This window comes from Crotalus tigris, unplaced genomic scaffold (genome assembly GCF_016545835.1).
Source record: "Crotalus tigris isolate CLP2741 ecotype Arizona unplaced genomic scaffold, ASM1654583v1 scf7180000024391.5723578, whole genome shotgun sequence".
Classification (NCBI taxonomy): Eukaryota; Metazoa; Chordata; class Lepidosauria; order Squamata; family Viperidae; genus Crotalus; species Crotalus tigris.
In genome coordinates this window covers 585,061-607,487 of record NW_024100561.1, presented here as the reverse complement: position 1 = coordinate 607,487, position 22,427 = coordinate 585,061, and the positions used below count along the sequence as shown (strand labels likewise).

The 22,427-nt window shown below is 38.1% G+C and overlaps 1 protein-coding gene and 1 long non-coding RNA gene across 14 annotated transcripts in view; one reads left to right on the top strand and one right to left on the bottom strand.

Moving 5' to 3' along the window:
• The window catches only part of LOC120301761, a 154,501-nt gene that overhangs the window by 55,799 nt on the left and 76,275 nt on the right, over positions 1 to 22,427 (top strand). The window lies entirely within an intron of this gene.
• The window catches only part of CTNND2 (catenin delta 2), a 524,740-nt gene continuing 507,967 nt past the window's right edge, over positions 5,655 to 22,427 (bottom strand). For 8 of the 13 annotated variants that reach the window (XM_039329329.1, XM_039329330.1, XM_039329335.1 and 5 more), the window contains 4 exons: positions 21,283 to 21,402; positions 17,944 to 18,075; positions 11,980 to 12,053; positions 5,655 to 10,812 (listed from right to left, as the gene is read on the bottom strand). In XM_039329329.1, the coding sequence (XP_039185263.1) occupies positions 10,552 to 10,812; positions 11,980 to 12,053; positions 17,944 to 18,075; positions 21,283 to 21,402 (587 nt within the window). In that variant the 3' untranslated portion in view covers positions 5,655 to 10,551. The other 5 variants (XM_039329334.1, XM_039329338.1, XM_039329342.1 and 2 more) reach the window with 3 other exon arrangements.

Below are 22,427 nucleotides of genomic sequence, written 5' to 3'. Positions count from 1 at the left end.
GTCGAGGACTACTCAACCGGTTGTAAGTCGAGGACTACTCAACTGGTGCAGCACCGTTTGCAGAATGGGACTTTTGGCGGGCTCAGCAGGGCAGAGACAGCCTGGACAATTCCTATTGGCTTTCGAAAGCCAATAGAATAAAAGGGAGTAGCATAGCTAAGGAAAAGGGGGAAAAAAATGGCGGATTGCATTGTTTGGCGACCCCCGTGAAATGGTTGTTCGACCCCAAATGGGGCCCCGACCCACAGGTTGAGAACCACTGACCTAGACCATTTCAGACAACTGACTGTCTAGTCTCTTCTTAAAAATCTCCAGTGATAATGGAGCACCCACGATTTCTGAAGGCAAGCTGTTCCACTGGTTAATTGTCCTCACTGTTAGGAAGTTTCTCCTTAATTCCAAGTTGCTACTCTCTTTGGTCAGTTTCCAATCATTGTTTCTTGTCTTAGGAGAAGGAAGGTTATGTTTGACATGTTTGCCACCTTGAATTATTTGTAAAAATAATAAAGCCGAGATAAAAATAAAATAAAAAATAATAAAATATTTTGTTTCCTAAGCAGAGAAACAGAACAACCAAGGTGGGGAAAAAAGCAGTGGGAGCAGGAGCTACTTTCAACTTTCTGCCAGCTTTCTCAATGAGTTTCCTTGTGGGAATCTGACAGGGAGCATCAGAAATCTCTTTTCCTTCCTTCCCTTCCCTTCCTAGCAGTTGGGTAAGTGTCTGTTGCCAGGTGGGGGAGAGAAAAAGAGATTACAAGGCTAGCTGGTAAACTGCCACAGAATGTTGAAAGTAAAGAACTCATGACCACAGCAGCCACCAATAGCACTGAAGCAGCCACAATCTCCCCAAATTTAAATCCCGCAGAAGTCATGGGTCCTGGATTTTGAACATAATCTATTAGTCCATTTGAAGTAACTTGGTTCAAAAATTGTCCTATGATGCACTATTTTGCCCAGTTAAAGGTTATGACAAAGAGAATTTTAGTAGTATTATAAATAACAGTGGCTGTGCAAAAGCATTTTCATTCCCATTAAGACTTATTAGTTCTATGGTCTTTCCATGTTTTTTTTCCAGACTGAAAAGTAGCCTAGAACATGTTTTTTAGCAGCATCACAGAAATAGTATCTATACCCAAATTATAACCGAGATTGGTAAATTCTGCTCAGAGGTTTCTAAAGCAGTGGTTCTCAATCTTTTTAATGCCGCGACCCCCATCCGGTCGTAAGTCGAGGACTACTCAGCCGGTCGTAAGTCGAGGACTACTCAACTGGTGCAGCACCGTTTGCAGAATGGGACTTTTGGCGGGCTCAGCAGGGCAGAGACAGCCTGGACAATTCCTATTGGCTTTTGAAAGCCAATAGAATTAGACTCTATTCAAGAGAGTCTATTCTATTGGCTTTCAAAAGCCAATAGAATAAAAGGGAGTAGCACAGCTAAGGAAAAGGGGAAAAAATGGCGGACTGCATTGTTTGGCGACCCCCACGAAATGGTCGTTCGACCCCAAATGGGGTCCCGACCCACAGTTGAGAACCACTGTTCTAAAGGATTTGAGTGAAAAAAAGATATTTGTGTCGCAATTAGAAACAATGTTTTTTTGCACTCTACAAAGTTAAAATGTTTATTATTATTGATCATCGCACAGTCAGCCAGATGTTCAGACTGGATTTGGCATTTTGTCTATCTACTGAGTACTTACCCAGGACCTGGGGTAGGTAGATGTGGATGTTTGATGGTATTACAGATATTGTCGCAGGATGGAAGCAGTTCCTAGTAAGGCCACCTTTTGCAATTGACTAATAGTTATTATTATTATGGATCATCGCACAGTCAGCCAGATGTTCAGACTGGATTTGGCATTTTGTCTACCTATCGAGTCCTTACCCAGGACCTGGGATAGGCAGATGTGGATGTTTGATGGTATTACAGATATCGTAGCAGGATGGAAGCAGTTCCTAGTAAGGCCGTCTTATTATTATTATTATTATTATTATTATTATTATTATTATTATTGACATTACATTACAATCCCTGATAAGTTTCAGTTCCCATTAAAATAGTAAGATATTCTAAATTACCAGAATTTGCAGTCCTTAAAACCTTTGCTAAGTATAATGCTCTTAATCTAAGAATTTAGGTAGTTTAGAAGGGCAAATCTTTTGGGTGGCATGGGAGGGAAGGACTTTCCAGATGAAAATATGTGTTTATCCCTCTTTTAGGACTAATGTTACTGGTATTTGCTACAATTGGTGTTGATACTCCATTTCTTATACACAGAGATGCCATTCCATTTCTTATACACGCATTTACACTGAAAACATAAAAATATTGTTTTGTACAGCTTTGTGACTGCCAGTATTTTCTTGGTACCTATTAATATAGTATCTATCATTTGATAGTTACTGTGACATAAAATTCTTGTTTCAGCCAATTTTTGAAGTATGGGAAGGTAACAAGAGTTGTAACAAAACTTACATGTTAAAACCCATAATGTGTCCTCATTGTAGCAAAACTTATTTTCCAATGGTGGTACTTTGAGAGAGATAAAAGGGAAAGAAACTGGACCTGCTGGCGCTCATCCCTGGCTGCCACAATATTCCGTCACACATACACAATGTACCTTTTCATCCAAAATATTGTGAAAAAAATAGCATCTTCTAAAGCCTTAGTCCCTTTATTATTTTTTTTCTGACAGTTGGACCTTACCCATTGTGCTTGTTTTTCTAGTTCAACTTTTCAGACGGACTCACTCTGGTTCTCCACAAGACTTTTGCTCACCATTGCCTTTAGGCAAATTATGTCTGCTGATGAATAACCTGTTGTAGGACCACCTACTGGCAATTCAGGCTAGATCTGAATAATGGTGGGATTTATACTGGGTGAAGTGAAAGGTCCAGTCAGGTGTGCATTTAATACCTTCTGCAAAGTTTTGCAAGGTCCAGCTCATTACCTTAGATAGATTGAAAGCAGTAGGTCTTGATCAATATCAGCCTTCGACAGATTTACCTCCAAGAACATACAAGTCTTTGTGAGGAAGAAGCTGCAGACTTTTCTATGTGATATGAGTAAAAAAAAAAAAATCCCTCAAACTCTGTCTTCAGATAAAATTTAATGAATAAACTAAGAAAGAGTGAGTTGTCCTGAGAGGCAAAAAGCTGGTTACTATTTAAAAAAAAGAAAAAAAAGAAAGCTATTTCTCTAAGGTAGCTACTTGGGATATGCATGACATAAGATAAAAGAGAAACTTTATATTACTCATAAATATTCAGGTTTTTGTCACATTCTTTTAACGATGGAAGCAAGAGAGGAATTCATGCTTGATTACTAAGTGAAGCCTTTGGATAAAGGATCAAATGTAAGAGTTTTTGTGTGCTTTTAATTGAGCTACCTTTAGTTTACAAGACTGGACTGAAGAGATGAGGCAGAATAATAATGTTTTGCTGTGCTTTTAGAGCAGGGGTGTCAAACTCAATTTCATTGAGGGCCACATCAGCATTGTGGTTGCCCTTGGGGGGCTGGGTGGGTGCAGCCTACTGGATAGGCATGGATGGAGTGGGTGTGGCTTACTGGGTGGGCATGGCCAGCTCTACATCGTTCGTGTCAAGGGTGCCTGTGGGGGCCTGGGCAGGAGTGGGACAGATCTGAGAGTCTCTGGCAGAAGGGGGTGGGACCAGGCAAGTGCCAAGGCATGGTCCACTGGAGGAGCCTCACTGTTCTTCTCAGGCCATGCGTGGGGGGGGGCTGGATGGTGGTGCGTGCTGCCCGGAGCCCTGGGCAGCAAAGGAAATGCCTAGCATGGCCCTTGAGCACCCGCGGCACCAAGCCCAGCCCCACTTCCCCAAGGGGGTGCCCAGCTGTGGTTATTTCAAGGCTGCTGCTGCTGTGCTTGCTCTCCTTAGCCAGGTTGCTCATGATGGGTACAAGGGCAAAGTCAGAGGGAGGCCCAGTCCCTCTCCATGGGAGTAGACCCAGATTTGTATTCAAAGCTTCCTTAGCAATAGGATGGGAGATTCCCAGGATAGGCCAGGAGGAGGAGGCAAAGGGATGGTGAAAGGGCAGCAGAGCAGGACTAAGGCAGGAGTTTCCTCAGACCCTCCCTCTCCTTCTTTCATTCTTTCCTTCCAAGTACAGAGTGGTGGGAAACTATTTGAGATGAGGGAGGGAGAAAAACAGGCAAGAAACACAGCTGGGGAGGTGTCACCCTTTGTGAGGAATGAAGAAATGCACCATCACCTGGAAGTAGCCAGCTTCACCTACTTCACATATCTGCTTGGTGGGCTCTGGGAGAGGGGATGCCATGAGCAACGTGAGAGTCAACATTACCTGTGCAATGCCGCCCAGCCCCCAGCCTGCTCTGTCTCGGCAGGCAGCGGGGCGCTCTCCTCACAGTGCCGGGAGGTTGAACCGGGCAATGCGAAGCTCGTCAGCTTCGCACCTTGCTGCCTGCTGAAACTGGGCAGACTGGGGGCTAGGCAGCATTGCACTGCTCATCAGATTCGTGCCACCCAGCTCAGCTCTTGGCGCTGTGAGGAGAGCGCCCTGCTGACTGTTGAAACTGGGCAGGCTGGGAGCTGGGTGGCCTTGCGCTTCTTTTTGGATTCATGCCACCCAGCTCAGCCTCTTGGTGCTGTGAGAGCGCCCTGCTGCCTGCTGAAACCCCTCCCCCAGAGCCCATCAAGCTGGATAGGTGAAGTAGGCGAGGGCCATTTGCTGGCCACTTCCAGGCAATGGTGCATTTCTTCATTCCTCACAAAGGGTGACACCTCCCCAGCATGGACCCAGGGGCGGGGCCAACATAGCAGGGGCTGGTTTCTCACTGTTTCCAGATGGTCTTATGGAGCTAAGACAATGCATTTCAGCATAGACAGCCACCACAAAATTGTACATTGGCTCCCGGCCGGCCAGGGCCAAGGCAGAGGGAGCTGTTCCCTCACTGTTTCCAGGATGGCTTTGCGGGCCACATAAAACCACTTAGTGGGCCGCATCCAGCTCCCGGGCCTTGTGTTTGACATGTCTGTTTTAGAGAGAAGCTTTGTTATGTGCTTTGAACTAAATCAAACTACCAAAATACTGAATATTATTGAAGGGAGAATCTAATATACTTAATCCCACATTTTCAGAATCTGTAGAACATAAACTCTTTTGTTCAACTGGGCCATAAATTGTGTTTTGAGCAATCACCATGCTTTCTTCCATGGAGAATAAACCCCATACAAATCACTCTTTCCATAGCTTATTGTGGGTGGTCTTAGGCAGAAGTTGCAAGTCAATTGGCACATCAGCCATCCCTAGCCTAGGCTGCCCATTAGGATAGAATTGTTTGGATGGAAGACTACTAACCTTTTAGATATCAAAGGTATTGAACATAGGTCAAGTCTTTTGTTCATCCTAGGTCACTGTTGCATATCTATGCCCTTGATTTTATCTTTTTTACATCCTGCACTAGGGAGCCCTAGTTGGGCAGTGGTTAGAATGCCTGGAGTTTGAACCTGACAGGGCCAAAAGTTGACTCAGCCTTCCATCCTTCCAAGGTTGATAAAATGAGGAGCCAGATTGTTTGGGGCAATATGCCAACATTATAAATTGCCCAGAGGATGTTGTAAAGCACTATGGGGCGATATATAAGTCTAAGTGCTATTGCTATGAAGAATTGTTCTCCACAGTATGTCAGGATTTATTGATAGAAAATCTCAGTACATGCTAGAAACACGTACATTGAAACAGTGTTTTCTGTTGATTCTTATTGTATTATTTTAATCCTTTTGCTATTTTCCCTGGCAACATTTATTTAACTTTTGGGAATTTGTACATCACCAAAACATAGTTTCAATGTTAATATGGTTTAAGTAATATTTTATTCTTGAAATGTCCACTTTTTAAACTTAATATTGCTTCTGATAGTGCAGTTTTGATAGTATTATAATAGTGAAGCCATTTCTTTTTGATCATAAATAGCATCTTAGTAAAACAATGAATTTTTATATTGAGATCTACACAAGTGATCAAGAATCTAATATGGTTTGCTTTAAAAACCAAACATTTTTACAGTACAGCAAATACATTTTATACATTTTTAAATCCCTCTTTTTTAGGAGCTACTACTTGACTGAAGAAAATGAAGCTATTTGGTAACATTTCTTCCTTTTGAAAAAGAGCACAAAGCAAAACCTAAATTGGCTACACGATGGGTAGGTAGGAGGGAAGGACTGGCTTTGCCCACGTAGAACATGGTTTTGGCAATTCATTGGAATCCTAAAATTCCATGCTGAAAGTCCTTCTGTACATATATTTGCTACTGCAGGACAAAAATAAGTAGGAGTGGGTAATCAAATGCAATAAAGCTTTAAAAACGTTTAGACAGAAAAATCAGAAAATACAAATCTATCTTAAATGCTATCTGGTTCAAGTGCCAGTCTGATTTATGCCTTTTGCAAAACTTACCTTTTTTAAACATTTACAATTTTCTCTTGAGTAATCCCAATTTATACACATATTGGAAATTAGGATTTGCCCATAACAATAAGCTAAGCTAGGATTCTTTTTGCTTATTTTTAAATTATTTGAACATCTGAACTCAACCCAAGCAGCAACCCATGGCTTATATGGCAACTAAGCGCAATGTGAAACACCATGGTTCATTTTAATCAAGGCTTGTTGATTACCGATTCTGAGCCCAGAATCCCGGCTTATTCGTACATTGCTGCTTCTACTTTATCTGTCCAATGAACAAAAGGGCAAGGCAAGAACACCTATCTGACTCCTAAAACCCTTTCGAATGAATATCCATAAATGCTCACACATACACACAGACAAAATCACACCACAAAAATCCTCCAAACATACACTCTACACCAAAATACCTCACAAAAGTGAAACAAACTGATAAAAATGCACAAGACTTCTAAACTATTAAAGAATCTCTCACACATAAAACCCAACAAAAATAACCCATACACAGGAAATCCCCCCCACAACCTCACACAAACACATCGTGAGCCCTGCAGCATCAAAAAAAAAAAAAAAAAAATAGATCAACAAACCATGCTTAAAAGACCTGCTGGTTTAGTGTTATTCATGAGTTTAGCCATTAATTTTTGTTAACAATTTGTTTAATGATCTCCTGTATATGGTTTGTCGTACACCTCTTTCAGACTTTTTTCCCAGTCTGCACTTGAGGCTAGCTCACTTTGTATTCAGATCTTAATTTTTTTTGTTTTTTCACTATGCCTGATGATGATTCCTATCTTTGAATCTCTGGCCCTACACCAAGCCTTTGGTTATAGGGAAAAGCCTTATCAAGCCTTCTTCAATTATTATATCCTTTCAAATAAAGACAAAATGTAATGGAGTAGTTGAATTATAGGATTAAGACTGGAAAGATTGAGCTTGGATCTGCTTCTAACATCCATTCTTAATGATGGAAACTCACTGGTATGACCTATGACCAATCATTTTCTCTCTTATCCCAATCTACCTCACACACCTGTTGTTATAGCAATAAGATTGGAGAAGACAGAGAAATACATTAAAAAAATACTACCTTCTCAACTGTTCACAGATTTTACTGCAAAGGTTTTTGAGCATCAATGATTGGACAAAACCCTGGGATACTGCAAGTGGTTTCTACAATGACCTGCACTTGTTCATGAGAGGTAGTGGACGGACTATTTTGGTCTAGCTCTCACCCTTTGCAAATTGAGAGCACAGTCTTGGTTATTCATCCCTCTCTCTAACCCAAACCATTATTCAGGAAAACATTTCATACTTCAAACTGTTTGTGGGACAGTATTCTCACTGGAGGAAAAAAAAACACCAGTCAAGTTTCCAAAATCATTCCTGTCACATTGGTGACTTTTGGTTATACAGTATATTAGTAATGGGACAGACACAATAGATTGGAAAAGGATCAGTGGTCAACGGTTCAACTAACACAATTGCTTGTGCAACATTTGTGATAATTTCTGAAGTTCTCCTGGGAGACTTCAGGGTGAGAAGTCGTCTAGCAGAAATGGAGGGTGCTATGGAATTAGGGAACTCACATCACTTGCTGTGAGTGTAATATTTGCTGCCCAGTTCTTGCAAGATTTTAAGCAGGCAACAAATAGAGCATCTGGGCTCCAACCACCCCTTTATTTAAAACAAATATCTGCATGACTATTACATAAAATACTACCAAATGTAGGAATGTACCATATGCTAAGATTCAAATTTTAATTCAGTAATTTGTTATTTTCTTAAAGACTACTAAATCCTGTTTATGATACAAGACATGTCTTTGTTTCTGTTGTATCTGCTCTGAGTTGACAACTCAGAAATATTTAGTCACTTAAAGGTAAAAGATTACCAAAGCTGACAATCTTTTTAAACCTATGACCATAGATTTAAAAATGCCTTTGTTTCTTAAAATAAAATTTAGCCTGAAGCCTAGATAAATGGCATTCTCAAAAGAGTTCCTTTCTGTAGTGCTATCACTTGACCATCAATTACCAGATATTAAAATAATTCAGATTAATTTTGCAGCATGTGTTAACTGAATTCTATTTTAACTTCACAATAGTTGGGTAGCTGAACATCTGATTCTCCTACTGTTTTCCGGTCTGTCTCAAATGATTTGGCTAATCAGAGATTATCGTTATTTTTCATATGCAATGCTGCACCTAAATTATTGCTTGTGTCAGATGTTGAAGTACTTGGCTGTAGACTTCACACATGAGAGTGATGTGTTGCACCCCCACAGGGTGAAAGAGAATGACTACAATACCCTCTGAAGTGCTACGAAGGATTGCTTATACTTACCAATGTTTTTCACATATAGACCAGGTTTCTTCCCATCTGTTAAGTTTGCTTAGATATGTGTTTAAAATTAAGGAATATTTGGTGTTTTCTATATTATTTGGGGATGGGTGGATTAGGATACAAATTGGAACCCATCACCATGTTCTAATGTCTCTAGGAAATTTGTTTACTCTTCTTCTGGACTGATTTGCTTTGGTGCCAGTTGAGCATCTCAATGTTCCAGATCTTATTTTTCACTTAGGGGGCTGCTGTAATAATGAAAGTTACATAGCCTCTTCTGTCTTCGCACTATACTTTGCTTTCCTTGCTAGAAGTGTCAGCAAAGCATAGATCTCTTCCCTATCAGATTGGGGAAGCAACCCTACTAGTGCAAAACAGCCTCTCCCATGCAACATTTTGGCTTGACATATTAGAAACGTCTACAATACTGCCTTCCTTTCAAAGCAGGAACACAACAAAAACAATACCCAAATGTATTGCTACACAAGCCTATACACCTGTCTCTTTTTGTGTATGAGCGTGCAAAACATATTTCATCTGAAGGCCACCAGATTCTTATACACAAAACATAATTCTATTATGTCTGGCAACACCGTGATGGAACACAATTTTATGCTGCACAAACATACACACAAAATAGTATGCACATGTTTTGAGGACAGACACACACATACGTACATACATGAGCAAGAATGTATATTTTGATTAAGGATCTTGGGAAATAGACATTCTTAGCAAATATGGATGACAGATCAATTGTAATTTATTTTCTTTTAACACTGTATCATCATAAAGAAAACTGGTATAAATGAAAAAAAATCTATTTCAAATATCTACATCTAAAATTTTAGGCAGTGAAAAAGCACTTTGTTGACAAGGAGTGTGGAATGGTGAATGTTAATTGTCAGAAACTGCTGAATGCCTTTTTTTTTTTAGTTGCCACAAACAAATTCACATATCAGAACGAACAATACTGCTAAATATCAGTTTTTGTTTTTTCCTGTTAAAACATACTGGGGAAAAGAAAAAAGGAAAAGGAAAAGAAAAAAAGAAAAAAACCCCCTCCCCTACCCCTGGAAATTCATACATATCTCAAAGTTGTGTAATTGAAGCAATATTTAGAACCACAGATGAAGAAACACCGTGGCATTGATGTAATATACACAATGCACTTTGCTCTCTCTCTCTGGTTTTTAAATCTGTAATGTACATCAAATACTTTACAACAATGCATTAACAAAAGGCAAGAAACATCTTGCTGTACAGAGAAAATCCCAAATGCAACTTGAAGCCTAAATTCACAATGGATGAAGAGAGGAAACAAAGGGTGAGAAGCTGTCCCCCATAAGGTTTGTAAACTGTTCGTTTTCTTGTGCTTAACTCTGGACTCACTTCGTTATAACTTCCCTAACTTCCTTCAGCCACATTCAGTGTACAGAACTATTTGTTTTAAACTCTACATTAAAAGGTCAACTGCAAAGCTGCCCTCCCCCCCAGTATATTTCTATATCTATATTTAAGAGATAGGATTCTATAGATACAGAAATAGATACACATCCCACTCTTTCTAATAACACTCCCGCGCTTAGTTTCCCATTCTTTTAGCCATCTAAAGATACCTTAATTGTTCCAGATTGAGTATTAGGGCCTTCCTACGGAACAGGCTTTAACAAACTAAATTTGCAGGAAAAGAATGTCTTGTGATATGCATGCACATGCACAGTTCCTGGACCTCTTCTTTTTTTCTTGCCCAAAACTCAAACCCAGGAATCTGGAGAGGCTGGATAGTGGCTTGTTTCATAATTGAGTTCACTATAGGGCCGAGCAGCAGAGTAGAAATCAACGTAGTTGCCAGTGGACTTGAGCCCCAGGTGCATATTGTACTCGCTGGCAGGTGGGCGATGATGCACTTGATCTTCAAAGAAGGACTCATCATAGTTTCTTGATGAATTTTGAAATGGCTGATATGGTTCGTATTCCTTTCTTGTGGGCTCCTGTGGGACTGGCTGTGTTGAAACCTGTCAACAGAATAAGAAACCTTGGCTTGTTAGGGAAGACTATAATGATAGGAAACAAACTGCCATGTCACTTAGAGGGCAGAGTGAGGTTCCACTTCAGTGCGACTTATTAGACAGACAATGTGAATGTCATCAACATTTCAGCTGCTATAGAAAACATCTTAGTCTTCCTGGATGAATGTCACTATTCTGCTTGATCTTTCTGCAAAGATTGCTTTACATTTGCATTTGCAATCACTTTTAACAGAGGTTTTCCTCAAAAAAGGAGTAAAATAAACTCCACATTAAACTTTTACAAATAACATGCTGTGTGGGTGAAGGATCTCAGATTGCAGAATGTGAAAAATATTAAGAATGCTTGTCCATTTTTTTTCTAATTAAAATTTTACTATGCAATCACAAGGAATTTGAAATATAAGAAAGTGGAAACTGAGGTTTTTCTAACATTAAAAAAATACCCTGGCTGCATTCTTGCAGTAATGGTTTCAGGCCAGAAAGCTACTTATAGAGACATTTAGTCCACAATCACATGGAACAGTCCTTCCAAAGGTCATATTGTGGGCAAAGTAACACTACCATCTTTTAAGTAAGTGGCATAGTGGTTAAAGGCTCTTGAGCTAGAAACCAGGAGACCGTGAGTTCTAGCCCTGTCCTAGTCATGAGGCCATCTGGATGTCTTTTCTCTTAGCCCTAGAAAATAGGCAGTAGCAAACCACTTCTGAAAATGCTGCCAAGAAAACTGCAGGGACATGTCTTATCAGCTACGTAGAATCAAGACTGATTTAGGTACACACAAAAGTTGGAGATGAAATACATAATCCACTATGTGTCTTCATTTACATAATGATAGCCATTTTTTAAATTGTGAAGGAATTTAGATCCTCATTGAAAGCTAGTAATCTGAGTTTTTAAACTACCACAAAACAATCTGTCACTGAAAGCTCTTTTCACAAATATATAATTACTGTTTGCCATTTTCATGAGAATTATTATATAAGTTGCATTTCCATAATTTACTGATAAACATAGCATTTACCAGGACAGACTGGGAAAAGTTCATATCTGGGAAACATTGAATAGTTTTTCAGCTATGATTCTTTAAAATTACTGCAGCAATATTAATCATTTTTTTTAGTTCAAAAGGGAATAAATTGATTTACCACTTACTTGGTTGTGTTTGATGTCTTCAGCAGGTGCACCGTAAGAATTTCTATACAAAGTAGAGAGTCCAGAATTCTGACCTAGAAGTGTGAGAAATAGGGATTATATTACTAGGCAAAATGGTAATTATGTGTGTGAACTAATAGTGGTGGTAGAGTAAATTCAGTAAGCCTTTATTAGCAATGATTTACTGATCCCCACATGAATCATCTATTAGAAAGAACATGTGACCGATATGTTTGTACTTCATCCCTTTTATATATTAGGAAGCTAGAAATCTTTATGCTGTACCAAAGCCAGCCAGATACTTACTACATATAGATTTCTGGAAAACATTTTAACAGTGAGAAGTACCTGTGAAATCAATCTCATATCAATGACAATTGACTCTGTCTGTCTAGGATGTATTAGCAGAACAGAGATTAAGGGATGACAGCACACTGGAAAAAGAGCAGTTGTGTGTAGGAATGTTTTGCTAAAACATTCTGTGCTTTACAGAGCCATAAATAAATATATGAATGTTCAGTTTAAAGCTGTATCAAGAAGATTGCGCTGTCACAAGAAATTACTTTTTCAAAACCTAATGCAGCATATAAACTCCTGGTTCAAGAGAGATTTGATTCCTGAACTTTTCTGGGAAAATGTGTTTTGTTTATTTAAGGTATTATATACTCCGATGCTCAGCCCAAAAAAATCTGACTTTCCTTGCTGTCATATTTGTTGGGGAAAAACCAGAGAAAGGGTAGACATACAATGATAGATATACACAATATATCTGATAGTACTTTTAAATGATTTGTGCCAGTTGTTATAGATATAAATAGAACATTACATAATTATGCTGAGTGTATATATTTTACATATATAGTAATCTTGTGGTCTTAGAATGTCTGGCTACCTATTACTTTTAAAAGCTAGTTATTCTAGCGGATGGTGTCAGGGAAGCAATTTTCTCAGTATTCAAACAATGGTTACTAGTACGAAAACTGAATGACTTCCTTTCCTATCTAAATGAGGAGAGAATAATCTCCAGTTTCCTGTGAGGTACTCTATTTTATAACTTGTATGGGTTGTTTCTGAAGCCTACAAGCCAAATATAGCACTCTATTTAGTAAGTGTGCGTTCAGTTAGGATTAAGAGTCTAATGTGTGGGCTGCTAGCAGCCAAGTGTATTCCTTTACGTTCCCCCAGATATTGTCCACCAGCAACAAATGTCGATCAAGGTACAAACCGTGAGCATATATGTGTGTTACAGAAATACATTTATGTGTAACAAGTCATGAGACACTATGTATATGACAAAGTGTTTACTCACTTTGACTTTATACCTGGAAATCATCTAAGAAGATGTGATGAGATTTGTAAATGCATGTTAGGCAAATATTAAAATTCAATAGTAAATAACTAATTAAAATATTTATCAGTCATCATTTTAAAACTGATACAAAATTAAATTAAAAACTACCAGCTTCTTGGGGGGGGAAAACAATCAGTCCTCCACGAATGAATGTACCTTTAGCTAATAACTTCAAAATTAGCTCTGCTTTTCTGATGCTAAGATTCTAAAGCTATCATATTAAACAGACAACAGCAGCTCCGGAACAAGCATCCTTAATATCTTTCATTAAGTATCAAGAACCTGAACCCCAACATATAGTAGGTGTATCTGGAATTATGCACACATACTGGTTTTATGTTCTTTCCAGCATGTAAAGAGGAGTTTAGGAACCCTGAGTAGTAGTTGGTTTCAAAATGCTCTTGAAAATGCAAGTGTTACCAGTAAACTAATCATAATTATTTAAAAGATGTCTTGACACATCTCTTGTGTTCTTTTGTTGGGAAGGTCTTATAAAGAATTACATGAGGTTGTATCAAAACAAGACTGAAGAGGCCTAGTGCTTTGAAGAGATTGTGCAACTCACCACATCACTAACTAATCACATCAGATATTTTTACAATGGGACTGCAATTTCAGGTTCAAGAGACTTAACTCAGAGAACTGCAATCACCAGACTTGACAATAATGGATTCAGTCTCTGGCAGCTCATGCTACAGCTCTACAATTTCCCTCCCTTTTCTCACGAGAGCTGCTTCAAATGTAAGAGTGGCTCTATATTCCTAACAGTCTCCTGTACCATGTACACTGAAGCTGTGATCAAGACTTAAAAAAATATGACTGCAAATTATCTGTCAGAGTTTAAAAAGAAAGGCTCACAATGCTGAGATTTCATATCATGCTTTATTGAACTGTTTAAAGTTTGGTTGATTCTGGTTTTCTTTCATGTTAGTCGAAGGCTCTTTCTCAAGATGGTAATTCATTTCATACATAAGCAAACAGAATAATTGTTAGTTTATTTAGTCTTCATCTACTCTTCAGATTTGATGTGGTAATCATCTGCCACAAGCTCTGCTCTGGTAGCCTGTAAAAGCAAATAAGATTTGTAATCTCTGTTCATAACCAGACAACACAAGCTATTATAGTTAACATTTGTTTTGGCTTGAATGTCTAGTCTCATAATCTGGCAGAACAAAAATGAGACTCCTACCTTTGACTGTGCATCAGTATTTTAGCCAAATAAAATGCAAGACAGGGAGCAAGGAGAAAGAAAGAAACATCACAAGACCTGGAGTAACAAAATCTTGCCAAAAGTCACTAGTTAAAAAGTGAGAAAAGAAAATGATAGACTAGCTACCTTTGCATGGAACAGGTTAATAAATATGCTCCCACTGTAGCACTACATCAGTCTGGCCTTTTACACTGCTCAATTAGATTCCAACAAGCAAGACTCTACTTATAGCTTTGTAAGGAGCAGTCAGTCATATACTTATACACACAACCCAGGCATGCACTGCGGGATAGTGAGTGATAAGATGGTATAAAAGCAGCAGATCCCACTATAAATTTGCTTCAACAAGGCCTTAACTCTACACCCATAACATCAGAAATATGAAGAGTCAGCACAACAAATGTGTGGTATTACTTTACACTAGGGAAGAAGCTAAAATGGGCTCTTAAACAGTCAAATCCAATTCTAAACAGTACCTTATCTGTTGTTGTTTTGTTGTTCCTCGAAGTTCTTCTACCTCTTGATGAATCAATTATCTACTGAAAGATTCATGGGCTTCAGATGATCAGAACTATTGTTCTCGAAGGGTTCATTTCATCTTTTGGCTTCATTAGATGACATTTGGGGTATAGTATAGCACATGGTGTCATGGTATGATGTAATGGAATTGCTGTTTACCAAGAAGCTTAGAATGATGAGACTGGTTTCCTATTATCAAACAAAATTACTGAAAGGAACAGCTGTCAAGCATCATAATCTAGAGCAGTAAACTCACTACAGTTAACACTCAATAACCTAATGTTTTTAAATAGTTTTCCTCCAGCTTGTCTTTTTACTCCCTCGAAATACATATTTAGGTAAGGATATTTCAATTGCTCCAAGAATTTGATGGGATTCTGTGAGGAAAATAAGGACCCCCCCAAAAAATTTTTTTATTCAAAGATAACCAAGGGTATATACAAGATTTTTTAAAAGATATAGTAGAAAAGGCAAGGCTTGTCAGCTTACCTTGGAGCCTCTCTCTTCCTAGAACAGGCATGTCAAACTCGCGACGTCACGGAGCTTTTTCGCCATTGCTGGCATTGGGATGGGTGTGGCTCCGGTATGATGAAACCGGCCTGTGGGCTGGCAGTTTGACACCCCTGTCCTAGAAGGATGTTTGTGCTCATTATGGCTTTGCCTCTGATTAATTAATTTTTTAATTAACAGATTTTTCATGCTGGTAGAATTTGAAAATCTCTTGTTTATATGATACCATCTACAGGTGTTCTTATTATTAGGAAACTTCCTATTATTCCTATTCTAATAACTTTAAAACACTGAGAGATTATTAGCTTCAGGTTAAAGTTAGTTCTGTGCTACACCTGTCTATGGCTTGTCAATAAAATTGATAAATGTTACCCTTTTCTCTAAGCAAATTGTTTTGGTCTCCTTAAAATATTCCCTGTAGAGACAGATGAATAGAAAACTAAACTCCCTTTGCTCTGGTGACCATACTCTCATATTCATCCCAGAAAGCCATTGATAAAACTTTATTCTGCTGAAAAAAGAGGTTAATAGAGGATGTGTAATAAAGATAAAATTGTCCATATAGTGAGGAAGAAGTAATAAGGTGGTGCAGAACTTCACAACTGACAGGATATCATTTAGCTCAGGGGTCCCCAAGTCCATGGACTGACACCAGTCCGTGGCTCACCAGGAACCAGGCCGCACAAGCGAGCAAAACCCCATTCACGCACACACAGGATCCAGGCAGAGGACGAAACCATGCCTTCCTGGTCTGCAGAAAAACCATCCTTCACAGAATTGGTCCCTGGCACTGAAAAGATTGGGAGCCACTGATTTAGCTGACTACCCATGACTAAAAAAATATCCTTAAAATCAATAACATTAGTTGCTAAAATAGCAATTTCTTATTAGCATAATAACCAGACAAATCTAAAACATTCAGGCTGATAAATGGCGGAATTTTGAAGAAATGAATGGACATAGACCAATGCAGATTCCCTTTTTTTTCCCTTAAGATCCTTTGAAGCATTAAAGAAAAGGGTTCTCTTCCCACCAGGGCAACGATGAGCTTTTTCTCTGTCTCATGATAACATAAGGAGAAAAGATGATGTCCGTATGCAAAGTGCAACTGTTTGCCCAATAGAGGCCATTGCATTTATACATATGCGGTATTAGAGTTCTTCCAGATGATGTCACAGATATAACACCTGGAAAGGCAAAGAAGCTCATACTGTATAATGAATTTAAACAAATGAGTGAGGTTATAATCACCAATAAAAGGTATGGCATTAAATCATCCATTCCCAGCTTGATATGTTCTACGTATAATGCTCTCAGATCCCCAAATGTCTGACTCCCATCAACCGCAGCCAAAGACAGTGGATTATGGAATTTATAGACTGAAATATCTGGATAGTATTAGTATGCTTACATGCAGCTGAAATGAAATCTACTCTGAGCTACTTTTTGAAACAAAATATTTCTAAATAAATGCTGATTTTTCATGTCAACTTGCCAAATGTATTAGACCGTTTATCTGTGGTTGGGTGGCATTCAGTATGCTCTTCTGCCATGCAATGTTTAGGACTTTTATTTTGAAATGAAAGAAATACCTCATAGAACTCTTTTATGTCCCTTTTCAGAAAACAGCATAAACTTTGCATTTTTAAACAGCAATAAACACAACGATAAAATTAAGCCAAAAAACTTTGTCGGAAAAAGCTATTTAGCATGTGTTAAAGAGAAAAAATTATATTCCCTAAAGATAATGCAGAACTGTAAAAAAAAAACCCCTTAGTTTGTCACAAGCAGTGATTTACTCCACATGGGATGAATGACAGTATTATAATCTTTGCCAAAACACAACAATAGCTAGAGATGATTGTGTGTACTCTCCAATATTATTATTAAGCCACAATAAGTAGTTCATACATAACATCCTTCAGTTTAAAGTAGTGTTTTACATCTTTCAATTTAAAGCATGCTAGCAGAAAAATTCTGGGAGCTGAAGCTCACATATCTTAAAATTACTAAGGTTGAGAAATACTGCTTTAAAGGAAGGAGGAGGAGAAAGAGGAACCTCTTTTTCTTTTATAGGGGAAATACTATTGGGATGCCAGATTCCTATAATAAACATTATGGTGCAGAGAGTAAAGGCTTGGAGTTTTGAAACAAAAGTTTAAATTTGACATTCAATAGATGTACAAATTGAATTCAGTCACATTATTGCCTCCAAATGATTAGCAATATTTGAGTGGAAGACTTTAATGTAGTTTACAGAGTGTAAAGCTTAAAACATGCTTACTAAGTATATCTGGATTATCAACAGAGTCAATTCTGGCCCAGAAGGTTTCCTTCCACAATGTTTACATATCACATACAATTTCTAGCTCACCTGTCATGGTGTCTTTTCTAGAAGTATGCTCCCCTTTATTCCCATGGTAAGTAGCATTTGTTCCGGTTGACTCATAATCTGTTTTTCTTTCTTTTAAACTGATCATTTCCCGAGGGGAGGCTGGGGCACTTGCTACAAACAAAAACAAATGCAGATTTTAGAACTCTGATGGAATGGGTTATGCAGTAAAGTATATGAACACATGTTCTAAGCAATGCAGTTAGCTTGAAAAGAATGAATCTCTTTTGAGATTTAGTTTCATTTGAAAATCTGTGGTAGCTGGACATATATAAAACTCTTAAACGGAAATAATCTTGATCATATACCTTAGAAATTAAATTTAACATATTGTCTTCTCATCAGCTATTCAAAATCTTTGTCTTATAGAAGAGGAAAGGTAAAGCCACTGAGATAAACCATGACAGCTGCTGAACCCCATTGATACAGATCAGATCAATAAATGGCATCACACAAAAAAGGGATACAATAATAATGATGATGTCACTACAGGCCAAATATGGTACTCCTGAACCTTTCTAGAATTATTCAAAGGCACCCTTGTCCATGAATTCTTTAGAATTTGTCATAATGGGAGAATGTGCACATAGCCTTTTCATAATTCCCACAATACTGTCAAACTATCTAGCAAGGTTGTATTACTATTATTCTTCTCATCTTTCCTATTACCTATCTCCTTATCTCCTTATGACTTTAACTTTGTTGCTTGTATCTTACGATTTATAGTTTTATTTAGTAACCAAGTATGATTTATGTTGATTGCTTATTAGTATCCTATATCACTAAGTGTTGTATCTTATGATTTATGATGAATGTATTTTTACAATGACTACGATCATGATTTATCACTTATTGCTTGTATGTACACTGATAACTTATGCATGGGAGACAAATTCCTTGTGTGTCCAATCACACTTGGCCAATAAAGAATTCTATTACGATTTACCACTTGGTGGCCCAGAATCACGCTGGTATTCTATTTATGTTAGTTTAGTTTAGACCCAGATCTAAAATAGCACATTATGAAATTTAATATACCCAGTACTTATTTGATACTTTCAAATACTTTCAATGTTGCTTTTTGTTAAGATACAGAGCGGCAAGGGTAAGTTTTGGCTCAAAGCAAGAGATAAATGGAACATCATTTGATTATTGATTAAAGACAGTATTCTGCTCCATTTTTACCAATTATTAAAGGCTTCTCTAGTTTCCTTTCTTTTAGGCAAAAAAAGGAGTTTTGGAAATTTAAACTTTCTGCTGTGATTTCCTGATTCTTTTCTTCCTTTATGTAGCCCAATATCTCTTTTTTAAAAAAAAAAATAAGCAGTGTGGTTTCAGGCTGCTCCTTCAGGACCAAATAGCCTGATCTAGTCATACACGATTGATCCCTAAATTTAGCCACCAGCTAGCAAATATGATATACATGCCTTTTCATGCTATGGGATCATCAAATCAGGAGGTGTTGTGGAATGTGTGGACAATACACTTTGAGATATATTCTTTCAAGAGGCATGTTCGTAATCTTCCAGATTTGTATTTCAGATAGCAGTATAGCAGTATACCTTATACATAAACTCCACAAATAAATGCTTTTCTTTCAAGTGAAACTATTATCAATGTTGCTATTAATCAAACATAGTAATCAATTTCTCTAGGCCCAGATAAAATTGTCATCCAGTTTGCCACCCTTGTCTCTTTATGTTGCAAATTAGCTAGATTTGTAATGTTTGGTGAAGTTTTTTGATCTGTCTTTTCCAAAAGGGGAAATCTGTTAGCTATCTCAAGGACTTTGATTCCAGCAAGAGCCTCTTCCAATTCAAAATAAATGCATACGCCTTCTTTGCTTGTTCACAGACCATGAAGATGAAATCAGTTTCTTAAGAGAAAGCACACAGGGGTCTGATGTATGTTTTCTCCTTACCTGAGATTTGAAAATCTTATTTGCTTATTCTGTTAGGGCTTAAAAAAACTAGCTACATTTTCTTCTTTCAGCCTTCTCTGCTCTTTCCCAGCAAAAATTAGCAGATCTTGCAATTAGTTTTATAGGTTTCTGAGTAGGGTTCCCAATTTTTTTTCTGATGAAGAATCTTTGGCTGCTTGAAATTACTCAAGAATCAAACAAAAATGTCAATAGCTATGCTTCGACAAAGGATTTTTTGCAGCCACGCATCCTTGGGATCTTCATATTGACCAGCTCTTTTGAATGAACAGTGTAGAGAACTTGAATGTTAATGTTTTATATGCTTTTTGCCATCTCACTGTTCTTTTATAAAGTTGAATTTGATTTTCTTCAATTCCATTTTGCATGAAATTTTGTATTTTGTCCCCTGTCCCATTTGCTATATATTCAATCTTCCTGGGGCCATACATTATCAGTTTGCTCCCAGTTATTATAAAATATATTAATAAATTGTGCCACAACCCAGTGAAAATGCTTAGTAATGACAGTTTATCTAAAGGCTTTAAGAAACATTAAGGAAAAACTCTGTGTGGCGAAATCCATTACACAATCTGAAATCTCTTCATAACTTGGGAGAGAACATTTTCAAAATAAAAATGAACACACCAATATGCAATCTTACATGAATTAGGCAGTGACAATTATCCGTTAGAATAGATAATATCTCCAGAATGTATTCAAACCAAAAGGAAGGGGAGAAAACAGAAGAATAAATAACCAAAATTTACATACTTTATTTATTTATGAGACTTATATACCGCTTTAAGTGCAAGCACTCTCTAAGCGGTGTACACCAGTAAGCAATGTATATATATATTTACATTGCCCCCAACAATCTGGGTCCTCATTTTACCTACCCCGGAAGGATGGAAGGCTGAGTCAACCTTGAGCCGGTGAGATTTGAATCGCTGACCTGCTGAACACAGTCAGCTAAAGTGGCCTGCAGTACTGCGCTCTAACTGCTGCGCACCTCAGCATAATAAATTCTATTATTTTCCACCAATATGTCACTCATGTTAAAATTGAGTAAGAATGCAGTTTCCCATGTAAGTAACCCCAATAGTACATAGCAGAACCCTGCTGCAATGAGAGGTTGGCCTCCATGGGTGGTTGTTACTAATATAAAATACTGTAGAGGAAAAAAAACCACAGCTCTGTAACTCTGTGCCCATAAGCCCATATAGCCTCCTTGATACAAAGATTCAAGGGTCATCCAAGCAAGAAATGGGAACCTGAATCCCAAGCGAAGAAAATGCTTCCACTTTCCATTTCTACAGCTTGAGAACAAAAATGCTCAGCTCCAGATGACAGAAATCAGAAAGTACAGATAAAAGCTGCTGAATAACTCAGATGGTATCTACCTGAATTGCTTGGTTGAATGTAAAGTACTGCTTCAGGCCCTGTTGGTCTACTGGCCTTCTGTAAGGTCTTAGGTTTTCCTCTAGGGCCAGACAATGTGTCAGATTGCTGGATAAGTCCATCTAGAAATGAAATGATTTGAATGGGAATATGTTGTTTTTAATCTCAGTTATTTTGTACTGAGTATCTTGTGTTCTGTTGCTGTTCTGAATTTAACAGCCATGTAAAATATCCACATAAAATAATACGGTAGTGTGAGGCAAGTAACACTTAGAAACACTAAAACCAAGTTGGTTTTACTGCTGCACAGTCCAGAGGCGTGACTTTCATATGACCACTAATCCCCCTCAGATCTGCCTAAAAGTAGTGCTTCTGGCCCCTTTGTGAACTCCCATAATCCAGGGAACAAGAATAATAATAAGGGGGAAGAAGCCATTGATCCTGGATTTGTATTCTGCCCCATACAATTCCATGCATATAGTATGGGACCAACTAAAAAATGAGCAAGAGTAGAGGAAAAAGATGTCTAATTTTGGACTGTTAGTAACAAAATCTATCTATCCAATCAAGCAGCCAAAAAAAACCCCGCATACAAGCAACAATGGCAAATACTTTATTGACCAGCATTTGGGAAAAAGTGGAACCCCAAAAATATGAGACATATTTTGTCAGCAGGGTCCTAGATACAGAGCTGGACAGCAAACATAGGATCTGGTGCATTTGCTGCATAACTGCCAGTCAATAGTATGTGGTTTGTCATGCAGGTTCTCAATTCTATGCATCCTTCTGGGCACAATAGCTGTTTGTAAGAAAATCTTTCTCCTCTCCTGTTTTTAACAGGCTGTGAGATAGTTCTTGTGTCTGGAGGACAGACTGTAGGAAATAATTGGAAATGGATAAGAATGATCCTCAGGCAGTGAGTGGAAGACATCTTTTTAAAAATCTGAATACATAGATATTTGTTGGCAGGAGAAGAGTGAATGATGCCATCTGATTCTTTGTCAGTGCTCGTACCTCAGCCTCCAACCCCGAAAGGGGAAAGAGACTTTGGTGTCTGTGAATATAGCCATGTTTAATGCCAAGGCAGCTATCTTTTTGGGGCCAAAGGAATGCATATGGCATTTTTGGGAAGCCCAATGGGTGCAGT